Here is an 18,513-nt window from a genome sequence, read left to right as displayed (position 1 = left end):
GAGGGCTGAGGGGCTGTCCAGGATGTTCTCCCCCAACCCCATATTCTGATCATAGATTATATTATCAGAATCCTTTCTCTTTCCCATATTCTGATAATAGATTATAGTATCTGACTGAGACAAGGTTGGTTAGTCAAAACCCTAATGCATCCCCCTAATACAATGATTGGTTCAGGGATGGGCATGGGACTCAGGACCATTTAGATGGTTCCTCAGCTTGGTATATATCACTGTCGAGACAGAGAGAGCTGTTCTCTTTGCATTTGGTTTCTAGCTATGACAATGATTGCCTAGAGCAGCTGGAGGTCATCCTCCCAGATGCACTGAGAAAGTCCACCTCAAGTCGGAGCAGTTCCAGAAGGTGCCACCTTAGATATCTCTGAGGTCTTATGACCTCACAATCCCGCCTGAGATTTTATCTTTTCTTAGAATCCATTTCTTATTTTGAGACCTTTTGCCTTCTAGAAAGGCTGGGAATGAGAAACACTTTTATTTTTAAACTCAGTGGGTACTGGCTCCATTATATTTCTTCTAAATTTCATTTGAAAACTGAACTGTTCCTTTTTGGCTCATCTCTCTCCTCTCATGTTGTAGCAGAAGCAGCCAGGTGGCACTTGAACACTATCTAGAAAAATCCTTAGCAGGACCATTGAGTTCATTACTTAGACAACAGTGCAGTCAAATTTACCACCATCACATAACAAGGGCCTCTCTTCTCCAGTTTCTAATAACATTTTCTTCCCCTTCCTATAAACTCCCACTAATAACCTCCCAGAGACCTTTAAAGATTCTGCAGACTTTCACGAACACTCTCCTCTAGGTCCTCTGGGGTTCCAAAAAGGCAATATCACATATTTTAGGTACTTCTGGTACTTAATTTGAAGAAACAATATTACTCTTCATAGGAGGTCAAATGTATCCCAATTATGCGATGCCAAACTTAATAGATTTTTGCCTCAAATACAATCACTAAAAACAAATATAGTATAAATTTAAACAAATGAACATTATTCATCAATTTGTAGTTTATTTTCAAGGAAGTTATCTTGTGACAATGAAATTCTACTCTCTCATTCCTTTGTCATTCCAATCTAATCCTCTCCCCCAGGAGAGGGGTTTGTTATGTCATTTTCTCACTTCCACAGTCTAAAATGTGTATGTTATACATTACTGCATAACAAAGAGACACAAAACTTAGTAGGTTAAAACAACAACAATCATTTATTTAGCTGACATCTACAATTTTTGCAGGACTCAACAGAGAAGGCTCCATACTGCATTGGCTGTGGTGGCTTGATTGAAGGATCTGCTTCCGAGATGGCTCACTAGCAGTGACTGTTAGCTGAAGCTCAGACAGGGCTGTGGGTTAGGGCCTCAGTTTCTGTCCATATGCGTCTCTCCACACAGACTGGTTTCCAAGACTGAGCATCTCGAACTAGCTGGAAACTGCATCACCTTTTATGATCTATGGAAATCACATAGTATTACTTCCACGATAAGCACAGGCCTGCCCAGATTCAAGAGGAGATAGTAGAGACCCACCTCTCTGTGTGAGGAATGTCACAATTACATTGTAAGAAGAGCATGTAGGACAGGAGATGGGGCCAACTTGGAAAATACAATGTATCACATTTTAGATTAAAAAAAATCAGAGTGTATTGTCAGCCCTTTATAATTTGGGGCATCATGTTCACCTTAATAGCATTCTGCCTGCTTCAGCTCAGTCTAGAGCAGTTCTCAAAGGCTGGACCATAGACCAGTGGTGATTCATGACAAAAGTTCCATCATACGTGGCATAATGAGAAAAATATAACAGTTCATAATAAAGCTTAATTTATTCAATTTAAAGGACAGAACCTAACAATGAAATCACACCTTCCCTTCTTTTCTGATGTTAAAATCTTCTCTTTTATTAAATAACAGTGATAGCAGATAGTAATTGTTTTCTTAATGATGTCATATCAATCTCCTCCATTTTTTCACATTTTTCCAATTAAACTACAGAAGTCTCAGGAACCACTGTCTAGCGTTTATCATAGCACTGAATTTAGCCTTTACTTGACCCCTTTCTAAATAATTTAATTTACTAGTCTGCACATTGAAATTGTAATTACTCTACGGGTGTTCAGAAGAAGTCCTGCACCTACCTGTGTAGCAGCTCAAACTCAAAGCATATGGGCATTTGAACTCTCCTATGAATAAATGTATAATTCAATGCAACAACAGATCACAAGAAGTACTATATCTCTCTAAACTCAGATCCTCACATCAGCAGAATCTTTGACATGGCATCCAGGAATCCTTTGGTAATCACCAGCTTCACATGCCTAAAAACTAGTACAGCATTCAAGATGAAGGTCAGAAAACAGAGGAGAAACTAGATACACAGTCATGACGTTGTACGTGTGTGGGGCCAGAGAAGCGGGAGTCGCAACAGGGCACCAGCACAAAGAAGGTAATGGAGAGAAGGGTTCAGGAGTCATTTTTAGAAAGAACTCTATGAATAAGGTAGCACCAAAAGAGAATTCATTCAACTGTTATTTACTAACTTACTACCTTATGGGCTCTTGAGGTATGAAGAAAAACATGACAGATCCCCTTCCCTCAAAAAGCTCATAATCCGCAAGGGAAGACAAATATGTGAACAATTAAATAGAATTTATGTGGCTATTAGCACTACAGATACTCCAGAGAAGGAGGGATTAGTTCTTCCTAACACTGGGGATAAAAAAGGTCACAGGGTGAAGAATTATAGACTGCTTTGCCAAAGGTCAGAATAGGCTTTTTTTTTTTTCATCTTTATTGAGGCATAACTGACATAGAAACTTGTAAGACAGACTGACTTTTGAGAAGTTTCCATTGCTGGAGGCAAGATGAAGAATAGGAATTGGCATCTTAGTTCAGGCTGCTACAACAAAAGACCATAGCTGGCTACTTTATAAACAACAAACATTTATTTCTTACAGTTCTGGAGGCTGGGAAGTCCAAGATTATGGTGCCAGAAGATTCAGTGTCTGGTGAGAGCCTACCTCCTATACGGCTCATTTTGCTGTAACCTCACATGGGTGCTAAGGGCAAGGGAACTGTCTGGAGGTCTCTTTTATAAGAACCTAATCCCATTCAAGAGGGTTCTGCCCTCATAACCTAATCACCTCCGAAAGGCTCCACCTCCTAATACTGTCACTTTGAGCATTAGATTTTAACATGTGAATTTGCAGAGGGGAGGAGTGGGGGCATGACATACAACACATTCAGACCACAGCAGCTGGTAAAGGAGTTAGAAAAGCAGTAAAGGAACCACAATGACATAAGGGTGCCAGTCAAGGAGTTTTAAAAAGACAGCGTTACTACATACATCAAAAGCTTCAAGAAGTTGGAAGAGAAGAACTAAAAGGCGAATAAAGGAGAAAGAGGTTTATTTTATATTAAGGATCTCCAGAACTGTCTCAGTTTTATCTACGAATCTTTGAAGTAAGATTCAGGAATCATCCCCCTAATCATCAGGACCACATTGCCTGGAAGGTAACGACATACTCAAGATCAAGGCTCAGAAAATACGGTAGAAACAATAAAAATGGCAACTAGCCTTGTCCCAAATTACTGCAGTCCTTAAAGGTAACAGACTTCTCACAATGTACAATAGTAAGAAAGCAGAGCCAACACAGATAGACCTCCTTCCTTGTAGAACTCCACAAACACCCATTGGATCTACCAGAGGGAGTGAGAGTTATTGCCCTATTCTTTTGCTAAAGGCAAAAATGGAATGGAATTGCTGAAATGGAATTGCTCATGCATAAAAAAGATCTCAAAACTTAAAAATCTGTGACACAAATTTAAAGTGTTATCTCAAAACCGTAGTTGAGAAAGTGTCAACTGATGAGCAATTACTGAATTGCTTTTTTCTTTTCCATCCCCTCTATAATGAAAAACTAGCTTTTAGTGTAGGACAAAAAAGAAAAGGTCTTAAGAACAACACATAAATGTGTTTTGGTTTTTTTTTAACATGTTGTTTCTATAAAAATTTTCAGGAAAATCAGAGTAGTAGAAGGTTTGGGGGCTTTTAGATAAACTAGGGGAAAAAAAGACATTCCAAACCACTAATATGAAACCAAACCAACACTGATATTTAAAACATAAAAAATAGGGGGTGCCTGGGTGGCTCAGTTGGTTAAGCATCCAACTTCGGCTCAGGTCGTGATCTCACAGTTGGTGAGTTCGAGCCCCACGTCAGGCTCTGTGCTGACAGCTCAGAGCTTGGCGCTCGAAGCCTGGAGCCTGCTTCCAATTCTGTGTCTCTTTCTCTCTCTGCCCCTCCCCCACTTGTGCTCTGTCTCTCTTCATCAAAAATAAATAAATGTAAACAAAAATTTTAATCATAAAAAATATAAAACAGAACAGAAAGAAAGATAGCATGGAGTCCAGTTAAAATATCTATATTGTCAAACCTACAGAATAAGGGAAATCTAAATATACATGTGTGTGTGGAGAGAGAGAGAGGAGGAGGAGGAGGAGGAGGAAGCTAAAGAAATGAGCAGATTTTACTAAAAGACTAAATCCCACCTCATAGGTAAATTTTAATTTGGATATAAAAAGTAATAGTTGTAGGAGCGCCTGGGTGGCTTAGTCAGTTAAGCATCCGACTTCGGCTCAGGTCATAATCTCCCAGTTTGTGAGTTCAAGCCCCGCGTCAGGCTCTGTGCTGACAACTCAGCCTGGAGCCTGCTTCAGATTCTGTGTCTCCCTCTCTCTTTGCCCCTTCCCCGCTGGCGCTCTTGCTCTCTCTCTATCTCTCTGTCTCTCTCAAAAATAAACATTAAAAACAAAACAAAAAAAGTAATAGTTGTTTAAGAAGAGGACCCTGAGGGGAGCCTGGGTGGCTCCGTCAATTAACTGTCCGACTCTTGATTTCAGCTCAGGTCATGGTATCATGGTTGGTGGGATTGATTCTCATGTTGGGCACAGAGCCTGCTTGGGATTGGGGTTCTCTCTCTCTCTGTTTATGTCACTCCACTCCCTTGCTTGAGTGATCTCTCTCAAAATAAATAAATAAACCATATAATTAAAAAAGAAGGAAGAAGAAGACGAAAACCCCGAGCCAAACAATTCTTAATATATCCTTGCTCCAGAATGTCTTCCCATAGCTTTTCTTTTGAAAGAGGGAGAACAAACTTTTCCTCTGGAAATAGCTAATATATCTCTTCTAATAGAATTCTTCAGTTAAATGGAAATTTCCTGCCTCTGTTAGAAAACTGTTAGATTCTCTATATAGCTTTTAGAGCTTCCAGAGAGACTTTGTGAGTGATTCACACCCACACTGTCTGGAAGCAGCATGTGGAACTCACACGGAGCCACACTTGAAGCAGAGGCAAGGACAGAGCGTCTGGAATTACACGTGCTGAATAGGGTAAAACAAAAAAAGGGTGATTCATACCTAAACATTCTTATAAAGCCCTACATGTATTTTCTTAACTTCAGTTGGCATGAGTAAGTTTGCTTTTATAAATATTAGAAGAAAGTGTGGTCTTTTACAAAATATATATTCAGTAGAAGGTAAGATCTTGACTTCTTTTCTGACCATGGCTTAGACTACAGATTTGGCACTTTTCACTTGACCTGGAAGGAAGCAGATTTTAAAATTACATTTAATTAGCTTGTCATATGGGGCGCCTGGGTGGCGCAGTCCGTTAAGCGTCCGACTTCAGCCAGGTCACGATCTCGCGGTCCGGGAGTTTGAGCCCCGCGTCAGGCTCTGGGCTGATGGCTCAGAGCCTGGAGCCTGTTTCCGATTCTGTGTCTCCCTCTCTCTCTGCCCCTCCCCCGTTCATGCTCTGTCTCTCTCTGTCGCAAAAATAAATAAACGTTGAAAAAAAAATTTTAATTAGCTTGTCATATAAAACAAAAATGAAGCCAGTTGTAAAATAATTGCCAGTCTGAACCAGTCATTAATCAAGCCTTGGGGTTGGTATGTCAATTCTAGTATTCTCCTCCACCTTTTTTTTTTTTTTTTAATTTAAAGGTATGAGGTCACATTTCCCATATAATTGGTATTATTGTTCCTAATTCTGCCATTGAATAGAATAACTGAATAAACTGCTTAACCTCACCAGTCTTCACTTTCCTCCTTGTAACTTGAGGGGGTCATTTGAGAGGTCCCATCAAGACTAACACTTCCATCATGTGAAGGTATAAGATACTGGGGTGCTTGGAGGGGGTATAGAAGACCTGAGGGGGGCAGAGAGGTGATTCTTCCTTAGCGATGAGAAGGGAAGGAGGGAGAGGTGATGGACCAGGCTAACAGCAGTGGTAGAACAGAGAGAGAGGGTGAGAACCAGATTGTACCACAATGACAGGGAGAGAGGGTGAGAACCAGATTGTTCCAGGTCTTAGTCATCTCACTTTTGGACTATGTTGGTCTCACTTCCTCTAGTCTCTTCTCCATCCATTTTATAAGGAAAGCCATATTATTCTCTCCTACTGAATCCTTCTTCTCTGCTTACCCCAAAGCATTTAATGGCAGCCCTCTGCCCCGGATAAAGACCAAACTTCTAAGCTTATAATTCAGTACTTTTAATGAAATGAGCACCAGTTAACTTTTCAACCTTATTTTTCACTGTTCCTCACAGACTTCACTATAATTAGCCAGATGGATCCTGGCCACTTCCCCACTCCCACCTTCAAGCCTTTTGTCATCCTATTGTGACTTCATTCCAGAACTCCCTTCATATTCCAGCCTGGCTACCCATCCTTTTAGACAATTCCTCTTTCTTCATGATGCTTCCTCCTAATAGCTAGGCTTCTCTGAACATACACAGTACTGAGTTTATCTTTTCTAGTTTGTAGTTTTCACAAACTAGGTAGTAGGCTGCTTAAAGACAAGGACGGTGTAAAGCATCTGTCTCCCTTCAGGGGACCTAGGAGTGTGCTATCTATGCATATGCTCAATAGACGTCTGGTAAAGATGGCAAGGGATACTCTGCCATACTACCTAGATTAGATTGTCTTAACTTTTAAAAAACCATAGCCCCTTTTGATTAAAAAAAAATCTTGCATACTCATAATCCAACATTCAAAAGAATGGGTTCACATCATATACAAAAAATAACTTAGATTGGACCATAGAGCTAAATGAAAAAAGCTAAAACTACAAAAGTCTTACCAAAAAGTCCATAAGAGTAAGTGCTGGTGACCTTGGGTTAGGCAATGTATCCTAGATACGACACTGCACACATAAACAACAAAAGGAAAAATAAGGTCAACTGGACTTCACACTTAAAGGCTTTTTTGCTTCAAAGGACACAATCAAGAAAATGAAAAGATAATCTACAGAATGGGAGAAAATATTTGCAAATCACATATCAGATAAGGGAACTGAATTCAAAATACATAAAGAACTCTTACAAGTCAACAAGAAAAAGACAACCCAATTTAAAAGTGGGCAAAGGAGTCCAATAGACACGTCTCCAAAGAAAATATACAAATAGCCAGTCAGCACATGAAAAGATGTTTAACATGATTAATAATTAAGGAAATGCAAATCTGAACTATATTAAGGTATCACTTCACACCCACTAGGATGGCTAAAAGTTTTTTAAAAGACAATGATAGGGGGTGCCTGGGTGGCTCAGTCGGTTAAGTGTAAGTGTCCGACTTCAGCTTAGGTCATGATCTCACGGTTTGTGGGTTCGAGCCCCGCATGGGGCTCTGTGCTACCAGCTCAGAGCCTGGAGCCTGCTTTGGATTCTATGTCTCCCTCTCTCTCTGCCCCCTCCCCTGCTCATTCCCTCTCTTTCTCTCTCTCTCTCTCTCTCTCTCTCTCTCTCTCTCTCAAAAATAAATAATAAAGATTAAAAAAAATTTTTTTAAAAGGACAATGATACATGTTGATAATGTCGTGGATAAATTGGAATCTTCATATACTCTGCTTATTGGAAACATTCAGCAGTTCCTCAAATGAAGAGGCAGAGTTACCATATGGCCCAGCAATTCTCCCAAGAGAAATGAAAACATGCAGTCATACAAATTTGTACACAAAAGTTCACAGCAGCATTATTTACAATACTCAAAAGCATGGAAAGTTAAATATGCATCAACTAATGAATATATAGGTAAGTTTGGGTAAGTTTGAATCCATATAAGAATATTATTCAGAACAAAAAGGAATACGGATGTTACAACATGTATGGACCTTGAAAACAGCATGCTAAATGAAAGAAGCCAGACACAAAATGGCACAAATTGTATGATTCTATTCATGAAATGTCCACAATGGGCAAATCTTGTCCAGAATGGGCAATTCTATAGAAATACAAAAGATAAATGGTTGTAGGAGCCTTATGGGAAGGAGGGCGGGAGGAGGGGTTACTGCCAATGGGTATGGTGTTTCCTTTTGGGGTGTTTATGTTCTAAAATTAGATGGTGGTGATGATTATATAACTCTGTGAATATACTGAAAACCAGTGGATTGTGCATTTTTAATTGGTGAATTTTATAGTATAAGAATTAAATCTCGGGGCGCCTGGGTGGCTCAGTCGGTTAAGCGTCCGACTTCGGCTCAGGTCACAATCTCGGGGTATGTGAGTTCGAGCCCCGCGTCAGGCTCTGTGCTGACTGCTTGGAGCCTGGAGCCTGTTTCAGATTCTGTGTCTCCCTCTCTCTCTGACCCTCCCCCGTTCATGCTCTGTCTCTCTCTGTCTCAAAAATAAATAAACGTTAAAAAAAAAATTAAAAAAAAAGAATTAAATCTCAATAAAACTGATATTTTAAAAATTCTTAGGGATGCCTGTCACCAAGTGCAGCTTCCCCATTGACAGGAGACTGTTCCCCCAACAGGATTTTCAAAGCACAGTTTTAATACTGAAAGTGCTTTTTCAAATTCTGCCATTCTATCTCCTAGGAGGACTGGCTTTCCTAGTTGAAAATCAAAGGCATAGTAAATTATATAAAATTAATAAATAATGGCAACAATATCAATATGAGACATTCTCTACAGAAATAATAATTGTTACTAATATTGAAGCTAATAATAAATCTAGGGAGTTATATCATACTTGTATCATGAACTTGTAAAAGGTTAATGAAGATTGTCAAAATCAGGAGTTGTTAACCTCAGAAATAACACTGAACATTGAATATTCATCTTTTCTGACATTCAAACCATTTTTATCCAAAACTCACGCGGTGTTGCCATTTTTGTGAAGATAGGAGTCACAATATCTTCCAATTGTTGTTTCTGCTCCAAAAGCTCGCTGACAGAAGCTTTCAAATGGGTTTCCAACCATTCATTTTTTATACGGCATGCACTGAGGATGGTATTCTAGAGATAGAAACAGAATTTACTTTCTACTTGTTTATTAAAAAATAAAACTCTATAGTATCTCTGAACTAGCACTGTGCAAGAGAACTTTCTGTGATGGTGGAAATGCTCTATCTGCATCGTCCAATGTAGTCACCATTTGACATTTATCCACTGAGTGCTAGAAAAGGGACAAGTGTGACTGAGGAACTCTATTTAATTTTTAATCAATTCTAACTTAAAATAACTACATGTGGCTAGTGGCTGCTATATTGGACAGTGCAGCTCTAACATTAGTGGAATGTTGTGTAAAATAAAACTCATAATTTACAGTCCTGAAGCCCTGGGCCAGTGTACATCCTCTCCCTAATTCTTTATTTTCAATGAGCCCTGTGACAAAGGGAAGTGTTTGCAAAGGTTGGAGAATAGGTGGATGGTATGAACTGGATGCAACTCAACAGGAAGTTTATTCCCTCTCAGAGGGTTCAGAAGAGAGGAAGTGCCAGAAACGCAAGAGCTCCACCTCACTGAAAACTTCTCAATTTGCATCAAAGCTATCTCGGCACACACGCAGCAAACTGAGGGTGTCTGATTTAAGATGTTTATTGTTCTGTGGTTCATAATAAGAAAGAAAATAATGCATTTTTTGCATGTCCTGTCCCTATTATTAAATAGGCAGTAGTGTATGCAGAAATCAAGTGGATTTGGAAGGATGGCCATAATATATTATTAAAAGGAAAAAAAGCAAATTAAGGATAAATATATAGTTTTATAAAAATATAAATATAAATTTGTATTTATATTTATATATTTTATAAATATATAGTTTTATAAAAAAACAAAATCTTATAAAACTGTATGTGTGAATACATGTGTTTATATAACTGAAATGGTGAAATTTGCATGGTGAAACTAACACAAGATTGTTATTAGAACCCCAGGACAGTAAGACTGGAAATGGAAGAAAGAAAGCTAGTAAGTTTGCTTTAGGCATTTCAATTTTATTCTAATTATTACTATTTGTATATAATATTTTCTAGCTCAAATAACCAAATATTTAAAAATTGAAATTAAAAGAACTTTTATAGTACCTAGTTGAACAGAGTACTGCCTGTACCAGGAAATTTTTCTTTCTCAGATTTAATAGCTGCAATAGCTACTCTAATAGAACTTGGCCTATATTTTGTTGGTTTCATAAGAGATTTTGTAAACTGTTTTACAAACCACAAGTGAAATGTGTCACTTATATTCTCAGACTTGGAGCTGTCTTACACTTCTAGCAATAGCTAATTCTTTTTCATCAGAATTAGAAGTCACAGGGAATTCACAGAACATCTTGCACAGAAATGCAAGAGATCATTTAAAACCAAACCACATTTCTAGTACCTGGAGCATATCTTTTTATTTTAGTGTACATCCAAGGCAATAAATTAGTCCACATGTAATGCTTAGTATATGGTAAATGTGGCAAGCTGGCTTTAGAATTAGCTGTCTTTATATTTGTGCCTTTGTTTACCATCATGTATAATATGAAACATTAAGAAATATGTAATGTATATATACATAGATACTAAAATATGATGTATATGTAAGTTTTAAAGCAAAACTTAATGACATGAGTATCAGTAGAACTCACTAATCAACAGAATAACCAGAACATGGCCGGTACTATTAACACTATTTCTGTGCTTCTCCCCTAATTTATCCCCCTGCCCTCCTCCAACAGATCACCACAATCTGTGTTTATAACTTTGCTTTTCTTTTTTAATAGTTTTACCCCATATGTAGATATCCCTAAACAATATAGTTTCATTTTGCTTGGTTTTGAGCTATAAAGCTCAAATTTCATAAGAAAATCTCTACAGTCTTTGGTGATTTTTTCTTCACTTCAACAATACATTTCAAAATGTATTTATGTTGTTGGATGTAATACTTAGTACATGTATCTCTATGTCACTCTTTAATATCATTTCATTTAATTTTTATCATTCTCTTTTCACTAGTTTACTAAGGAAGGAGGGAAGGAAGGAAGGAGTAAGGGTAGATAAGAGGGAAGAAGGAAGCAAGGGAGGGAGAAGACACCAGCAAGGACCACGACCTACCTCTAGAGCATTAGTATAAGAAATTAAAGATAAAAGGCAAAATTCTCAAAAGACTTCTGAACAAACAGTAGTCACAATGCAGTACCTTGTCTTCCTTAAAGAGCTTCCCTGGTCCCTTTTCTGTGTCTGTAACAGCTGCAGAGACCTTTGCAATATATTTTTTCAGAGTCAGCCTTGCATCTGAAGGAACAGGACAATAAATAGCACAATAAGACAAAGACTAAAAAATATGCTCAACTATTTCCACTGTACTATTATATATCCAGAGTTTATAAAGACTGTATGTAGGAGATTTGTTGAGGTTGCTTTCACTGAATTTCAAGATAGATAATACTCAACTAGCACAGTGCTTTGGGACACTAACTGTGTTCCTACAATAATTCCTAAAATTTTGAAGACAAATAAACATGTGATACTTAATCCCAACGAGATCATATTCCATTAAAATATCTACTCTGGAAGGGCACCTGGGTGGCTCAGTTGGTTGAGCGCCCAACTCTTGATTTTGGCTCAGGTCATGATCCCAGGGTCATGGGATCAAGCCCCCTGTCATGCTCCACACTAAGTGTGGAGCCTGCTTAAGATTCTCTTTCTTTCCCTCTTTCCCCCTTTCCCTTGCTCACACTCACTCTCTCACTCTAAAAAATAAAAATAAATAAAAATAAACATAAAAATAATCTACTCTGGAGAAAGGAACAAAAACTCATTTCCAATAGACAAACTGTCACTTGCTTTACCCTTCATGATCCTTCAAAATAAATTCCAAAATAGCTTTTCTCTTTAAAAAACAAAAAGTGTTTAAAATAATTCCATTCACTATAGCACCCATAGTAATGTCATCACAAAATCTGCAAGACTTGTTCGAATACAATTACACTTTGAGAGAAATAAAAGATTCAAATAAATGAAAAGGCTTACCATATTCCTAGATGGAACAACTGAATATTTCAAATTGTAGGTAAACTCCAAATTAATTTGGAGGTTGATGTATGTGCTCCCTGTGGCTGCTATACCAAATTGCCACAAATTTTTGGTGGCTTACAACAATACAAATTTATTCTCCCACAGTTCTAGAGGCCAGAAGACTGAAATTGGTATCAGTGGACTAAAGTCAAGCTGTTGGCAAGGCTGAATACTTCAGAGGGCCTTAAGGGGAAAACCCATTTTCTTGCCCTTTTCAACTGCTAGTGGTAGCCTGTGTCCTTGACTGGTGGGGGGGTTCCTTCCTCCATCTTCAAAGGACCATAGGTCTCACCTGGATAATCTAGAATAATCTCTCCATCTCAAGATCCTTAACTGAAGGATCTACAAAATCCCTTTTGCCATATGAAGAAACATTCACAGGATCCAGGGATAATGACATATATGTATCTTTGGTAGCCATTTTTTAGCTCATCACAGCCTGCCCTAAAGTTCACATCTATCCCACAAGCAAAACACATTTACTCCATCCCAACATTCAAAAGTCTCAACCCATTACAAAATTAATCCATGTCCAATGCTCATCTAAAATATCATCAGCTCAAAAGTCTCATATCTCATCATCTAAATCATCTAAACAAGCTATGGGTGAAACTTTGGTGTGATCCATAATCCTGGGGTAAGATTCCTTTCCATCTGTATAGACTTGTGAAACTAGAAAACAAGTTCTCTACTTCCAAAATATAATGGTAACAATTGTAGACACTGGCGTTCATAAAGGGAGAGAGTGAAAGGAAAACAGGAGCCACCAGTCCCAAGCAACTTTAGAATCCCACAATGCAAATCCTGTTAGGTGTCAAAACCTAGCAAGAATCCTCTGTGGCACAAGGCTCCATCCTCTTGGACTGTGGCTCCAGCCTGAGTCATCCTTTTTGAGGAATGGTAGCATGCGTTTACAGGTGAATAGTCTCATCAGTCCATTTACTGTCTGTAGGGTTTGGGGAGTCCAGCAGCCTTTTTCTGTTTTGTTTTCTCTACTTCCCTTTGTTCAAACTGACAATGTTTCCTACCAGTACAACATTCTCAAAAATGCTGTGAGTCTCCTTGCAGGTCACAGAGACTCGTTTCATTAAACAAGAGGCTCCTCCACAGGTCTTTCTTGGATAATTTCATTTCTATTTCTGACTTCTGCTAAGATGGCTGAGGGGAGCCATGAGTCACACACCCAATCTTCTCAGCACCCACAAAACACTGTCCAACCACACCCATGCCTTTTCTACAAAGCACACTTTCCTAACAGTGAATCTTCTAATTTTAGCACTGTTGCTACCTAGATAGGCTGAGAATTTCCCAAATCATCAAGTCCTGTTTCCCTTTTAACATAACAGTTTTTTCCTCAATTTATCATTCCCCTCTCACATTTTATTATAAACAACAAGAAGAAACCAGGCCATGCCTTCAACACTTTGCTTGGAAATCTCTTCAGCTACATGTCCAAGTTCCCCACTTACAAGTTTTGCTTTCCATATATGGACAGGACACAATTCAGCCAAGCTTTCTGCCATAACCGCCCTTCCTCCAGTTTCCAATAACATGCTCATTTCCTTCTGAGCCCTCTCCAGCAGCATCTCTAACATGTTTCTACCAATAATCTGCTCAAAGCAACCTAGGCTTTTCCTATTCTGCACCTCAAAAATCTTCCATCTACTCATTACCCAATTCCAAAGCCACTTCTACATTTTTAGGTATTAGTTACAGCTGCACCTCACTTCCAGACACCGAAATCTGCATTGGTTCCCTATGGCTGCTCTAACAAATTATCACAGACTTGATGGCTTAAAACATTAATTTATTCTATTATAATTCTAGATGCCAGAAGTCTGAGATTGGTTTCACTGGACTAAAGTCAGGCATGGGTAGGGCTGATTCCTTCTGGAGGCCTGAGGAGAAAACCTATTCCTTGCCTTTTTCACCTTCTAGCAATTTTGTTTCCTCAGATTGTGGCTTCTCCCAATACCTTCAAAGTGCATCACACCAATCTCTGCTTCTAGCATCACTTCACCTCTTCCTCTTCATGTCAAACATCTACTTTCCTCTTACAAGGACACTTGTGATTATATTTAGGGTTCATAAGGAGAATCCAGGCTAATGTCTCACTCTCAAAATCCTTAATCATATCTGCAAAGTCCATTTTGCCCTATAACATTCACAGCTTGCAGTGATTAGGACCAGATCTTCAGGGGCCATTATCCAGTCTACCATGATCAGCGTACAATTTCATGAAACTCCACATAGGAGTTTTTGAGAGACTTAAAAAAAATCACTATACAGAAGAAAATGGCAACACAGTAGGAGGACCCTACACTTGCCTCATCCCACAAACCCAAATAGACAACTGTCAAATCATCCTAAATACCCCAGAAATGAACCTGAAGACTAACAGAACAATTCCACAACTAAAGGGTGAGAGGAGGCCATATTGAAGAAGAAGACGATGATGACGATGACGACGAAGGCAGCGATGACGACGAAGGCAGCAGCAGAGACTTAGACAAGTCAAAGGAATGCCAAGACAAAGGAATTCATCCCAAATGAAAGAACAAGATAAGATCATGGTCAGAGATCTAATCAAAACAGATATAAGTAACATGCCTGATCAGGAATTTAAAGCAACAGTTATAAGGATATTCATAGGGGTTGAGAAAAGAATGGAAGACTTCAGGGAGACAATTACCACAGAGATAATAGTTAAAAAAGAATCAGTCAGAGGCGCACCTGGATGGCTCAGTCAGTTAAGCGTCAGATTCTTGGTTTCGGCTCAGATCATGATCTCATGAGTTCAAGCCCTGCCAGTAGAACAAATCAATGAAATCAGGAGCTGATTCTTTGACAAACTTAATACAATTGATAAAGCTCTAGCCAGACCTATCAAACAGAAAAGAGAAAGGACCCAAATAAATAAAATCACAAACAAGAGAGGAAAAATAACAACCAACACCACAAAAACACAAACAATTATAGGAGAATATTATGAAAATCTATATGCCAACAAACTGGACAACCTTAAAGGAATTGGTAAATTCCTAGAAACATACAGACTCTAAAACTGCAACAAAAAATAGAAAACGTTTAACAGACTGATAACCAGCAAAGAAACTGAACCCATAATAAAAAGTCTCCCAACAAACAAAAGTCCAAGGCCAGATGGCTTCACAGGAGAATTATACCAAACATCTCAAGAAGAGTTAATATCTATTCTTCTCAAACTGTTACAAAAAATTGAGATGGAAGGAAAACTTCCAGATTCATTCTATGAGGGCAGCATTACCCTCAATAGAACTAGCAAATGGAATCCAACAGTATATTAAAAGAATCATTTATGATGATCAAGTGGGATTTACTTCTGGGCTGCAAGAGTGGTTCAATATTTGTAAATCAATCATGGTGATACACCACATTAATAAAAAAAAAGAACCATATGACTGTTACAATAGATGCAGAAAAGCATTTGAGAAAGTACAACATCCATTCATGATAAAAACCCTCAACAAAATAAGAGTTAGAGGGAACATACCTCAACATAATAAAGGCCATAAATGAAAAACACAGCTAATATCATCCTCAGTGGGGGAAAACTGAGAGCTTTTCCTCCACAGTCAGGAACAAGACAGGGATGTCCACTCTCACCACCATTATTTAACATAGTACTGGAAGTCTTATCCAAACAGTCAAACACAAATAAAAGGCATCCAAATTGGCAGGGAAGAAGTCAAAATTTCACTATTTGCAGATGACTTGATACTGTATAAAGAAAACTGAAAAAATTGCTAGAACTGATACACAAATTTAGTAAAGTTGCAGGACACAAAATCAACATACAGAAATTTGTTGCATTTCTATACACCAATAATGAAGCAGCAGTAAGACAAATTAAGGAATCAATCTCATTTACAACTACACCAAAACCCATAATATACCTATCAAAAAACCTAATCAAAGAGGTGAAAGACCTGTCCTCTGAAAACTACAAATCACTGATATAAGAAATTAAGGAGGACTCAAAGAAATGAAAAGACATTCCATGCTCATGGACTGGAAGAACAAATATTGTCAAAATGTCTCTATAACCTGAATCCATCTACACATTTAATTCAATCCCTATCAAAATACCACCAGCATTTTCACAGAGCTAGAACAAACAATCCTAAAATTTTGTATGAACCACAAAATACTCCAAATACCCAAAGCAACCTTGAAAAAGAAAAGCAAAGCTGGAGCATCACAATTCTGGACTTCAAGTTATATTATAAAACTGTAGTGATTCAAAACAGTATGGTACTGGCACAAAAATAGACACATTGATCAATCAAACAGAACGGAAAACCCAGAAATGAACCTACAGCTATATGGTCAATTAATCTTTGACAAAGCAGGAAAGAATATCCAGTGGGAAAAAGACAGTCTCTTCAACAAATAGTGTTGGGAAAGCAGGACAGCAACAAGTGAAAGAATGAAACTGGACCACTTTGTTACACTGTACACAAAAATAAATTCAAAATGGATGGAAGACCTAAATGAGAAACTTAAAACCATTAAAATCCTAGAGCACACAAGCCATAACATCTTTGACACCAGCCACAGTAACTTCTCTCTAGATATGTCTCTGGGGGCAAGGGGAAAAAAAGCAAAAATAAACCATTGGACTAAATAAATAAATAAATAAATACCATTGGACTAAATAAATAAATAAACAAACAAACTATTGGGACTTCATCAAAACAAAAGGCTTCTGCACAGGGAAGGAAACAATCAACAAAACTAAACGGCAACCTAAGGAATGGGGGCAATATTTGCAAATATCTGATGAAGTGTTAGTATCTAAAATACAAAGAACTTAACACTCAAAAAACAAATAATCCAATTAAAAAATGGGCAGAATACATGAATAGACATTTTTCAAAAGAAGACATCCAGATGGTCAACAGATACTTGAAAAGATGCTCCATATAATTCATCATCAGGGAAACATAAATCAAAACTACAATGAGATATCACCTCAATGAGATAAGCCCATCAGAATGGCTAAAATCAACAACACAAGAAACAACAGGTGTTGGTGAGGATGTGGAGAAAGGGAACTCTCTTGCATCGTTGGTGGGAATGCAAACTTGTGCAGCCACTATGGAAAATAGTATGCAGGTTCATCAAAAAGTTAAAAATAGAACTACCCTAGGATCTAGCAATTGCACTATTAGGTATTTACCCAAAGAATACAATAGTACCAATTCAAAGGTATACATGCATCCCAAGGTTTATAGCAGCATTATGTACAATGTGGAAACAGGCCAAGTGTCCATCCACTGACAAATGGGTAAAGATGGTGTGGTATATATATACATACACATATATATACATAATGGAATATTACTCAGCCATAAAAAAGAATGAAATCTTGCCATTTGCAAGGACATGGATGGAGCTAGAAAGTATTATGCTAAGTGAAATAAGTCAGTCAGAGAAAGACAAATACCATATGATTTCATTCATATGTGGAATTTAAGAAACAAAACAAAGGATAAAAGGGGAAAAAAAGAAAGAAACACACCAAGAAACAGAATCTTGGGATGCCTGGGTGGCTCAGTCTGTTAAGCAGCCAACTTCGGCTCAGGTCATGATCTCACGGTTCATGAGTTTTTGTCCAGCGTCAGGCTCTGTGCTGACAACTTGGAGCCTGGAGCCTGCTTCAGATTCTGTGTCTCCTTCTCTCTCTCTGCCCTTTGTCCAACCACCCCCCCCTTCAAAAAATAAAAAAAATAATAATAATAATAAAAAAAGAAACAGAATCTTAACTATAGAGAGCAACTGATGGTTACCAGAGGTGTGGTGGGTTGGGGACGGGTGAAATAGATGATGGGGATTAAGGAGCGCACTTGTGACGAATAAGGTCATGTAGGGAAGTGCTGAATCACTAAATTATACACCTAAAACTGTATTGCACCGTATGTTAACTTACTGGAATGGAAATAAAAAACTTAAAAAAAAAACTCACTGTAATGCTCAACTGTGCCATCTGTAGTACCTAACAATCTTCTAAGCCTCATTCATCTATCTATAAAGTGAACATAACAAAAGAGGTTACATTGAGATCTACATCTGGAACAGTATTCATGCATAGGGACCAGTTAATTGGTATTCTTG

At 38.1% G+C, this 18,513-nt stretch overlaps 1 protein-coding gene across 4 annotated transcripts in view; it reads right to left on the bottom strand.

The window, feature by feature from the left end:
- Positions 1 to 1,198: 1,198 nt before the first annotated feature.
- Positions 1,199 to 18,513, bottom strand: part of ANKRD45 (ankyrin repeat domain 45) — a 46,369-nt gene continuing 29,054 nt past the window's right edge. For 3 of the 4 annotated variants that reach the window (XM_053209196.1, XM_027046198.2, XM_027046199.2), the window contains exons 4-7: positions 11,480 to 11,574; positions 9,175 to 9,313; positions 5,432 to 5,613; positions 1,199 to 1,465 (exon numbers count right to left, since the gene is read on the bottom strand). In XM_053209196.1, coding sequence (XP_053065171.1) covers positions 5,582 to 5,613; positions 9,175 to 9,313; positions 11,480 to 11,574 — 266 coding nt within the window. In that variant the 3' untranslated portion in view covers positions 1,199 to 1,465; positions 5,432 to 5,581. The remainder of the gene's footprint in view (positions 1,466 to 5,431; positions 5,614 to 9,174; positions 9,314 to 11,479; positions 11,575 to 18,513) is intronic. The other variant, XM_053209197.1, reaches the window with a different exon arrangement.

This window comes from Acinonyx jubatus, chromosome E4 (assembly GCF_027475565.1).
Source record: "Acinonyx jubatus isolate Ajub_Pintada_27869175 chromosome E4, VMU_Ajub_asm_v1.0, whole genome shotgun sequence".
Taxonomy (NCBI): Eukaryota; Metazoa; Chordata; class Mammalia; order Carnivora; family Felidae; genus Acinonyx; species Acinonyx jubatus.
The sequence above is the reverse complement of the archived record's forward strand: the minus strand, read 5'-3'. Positions and strand labels throughout refer to the sequence as shown.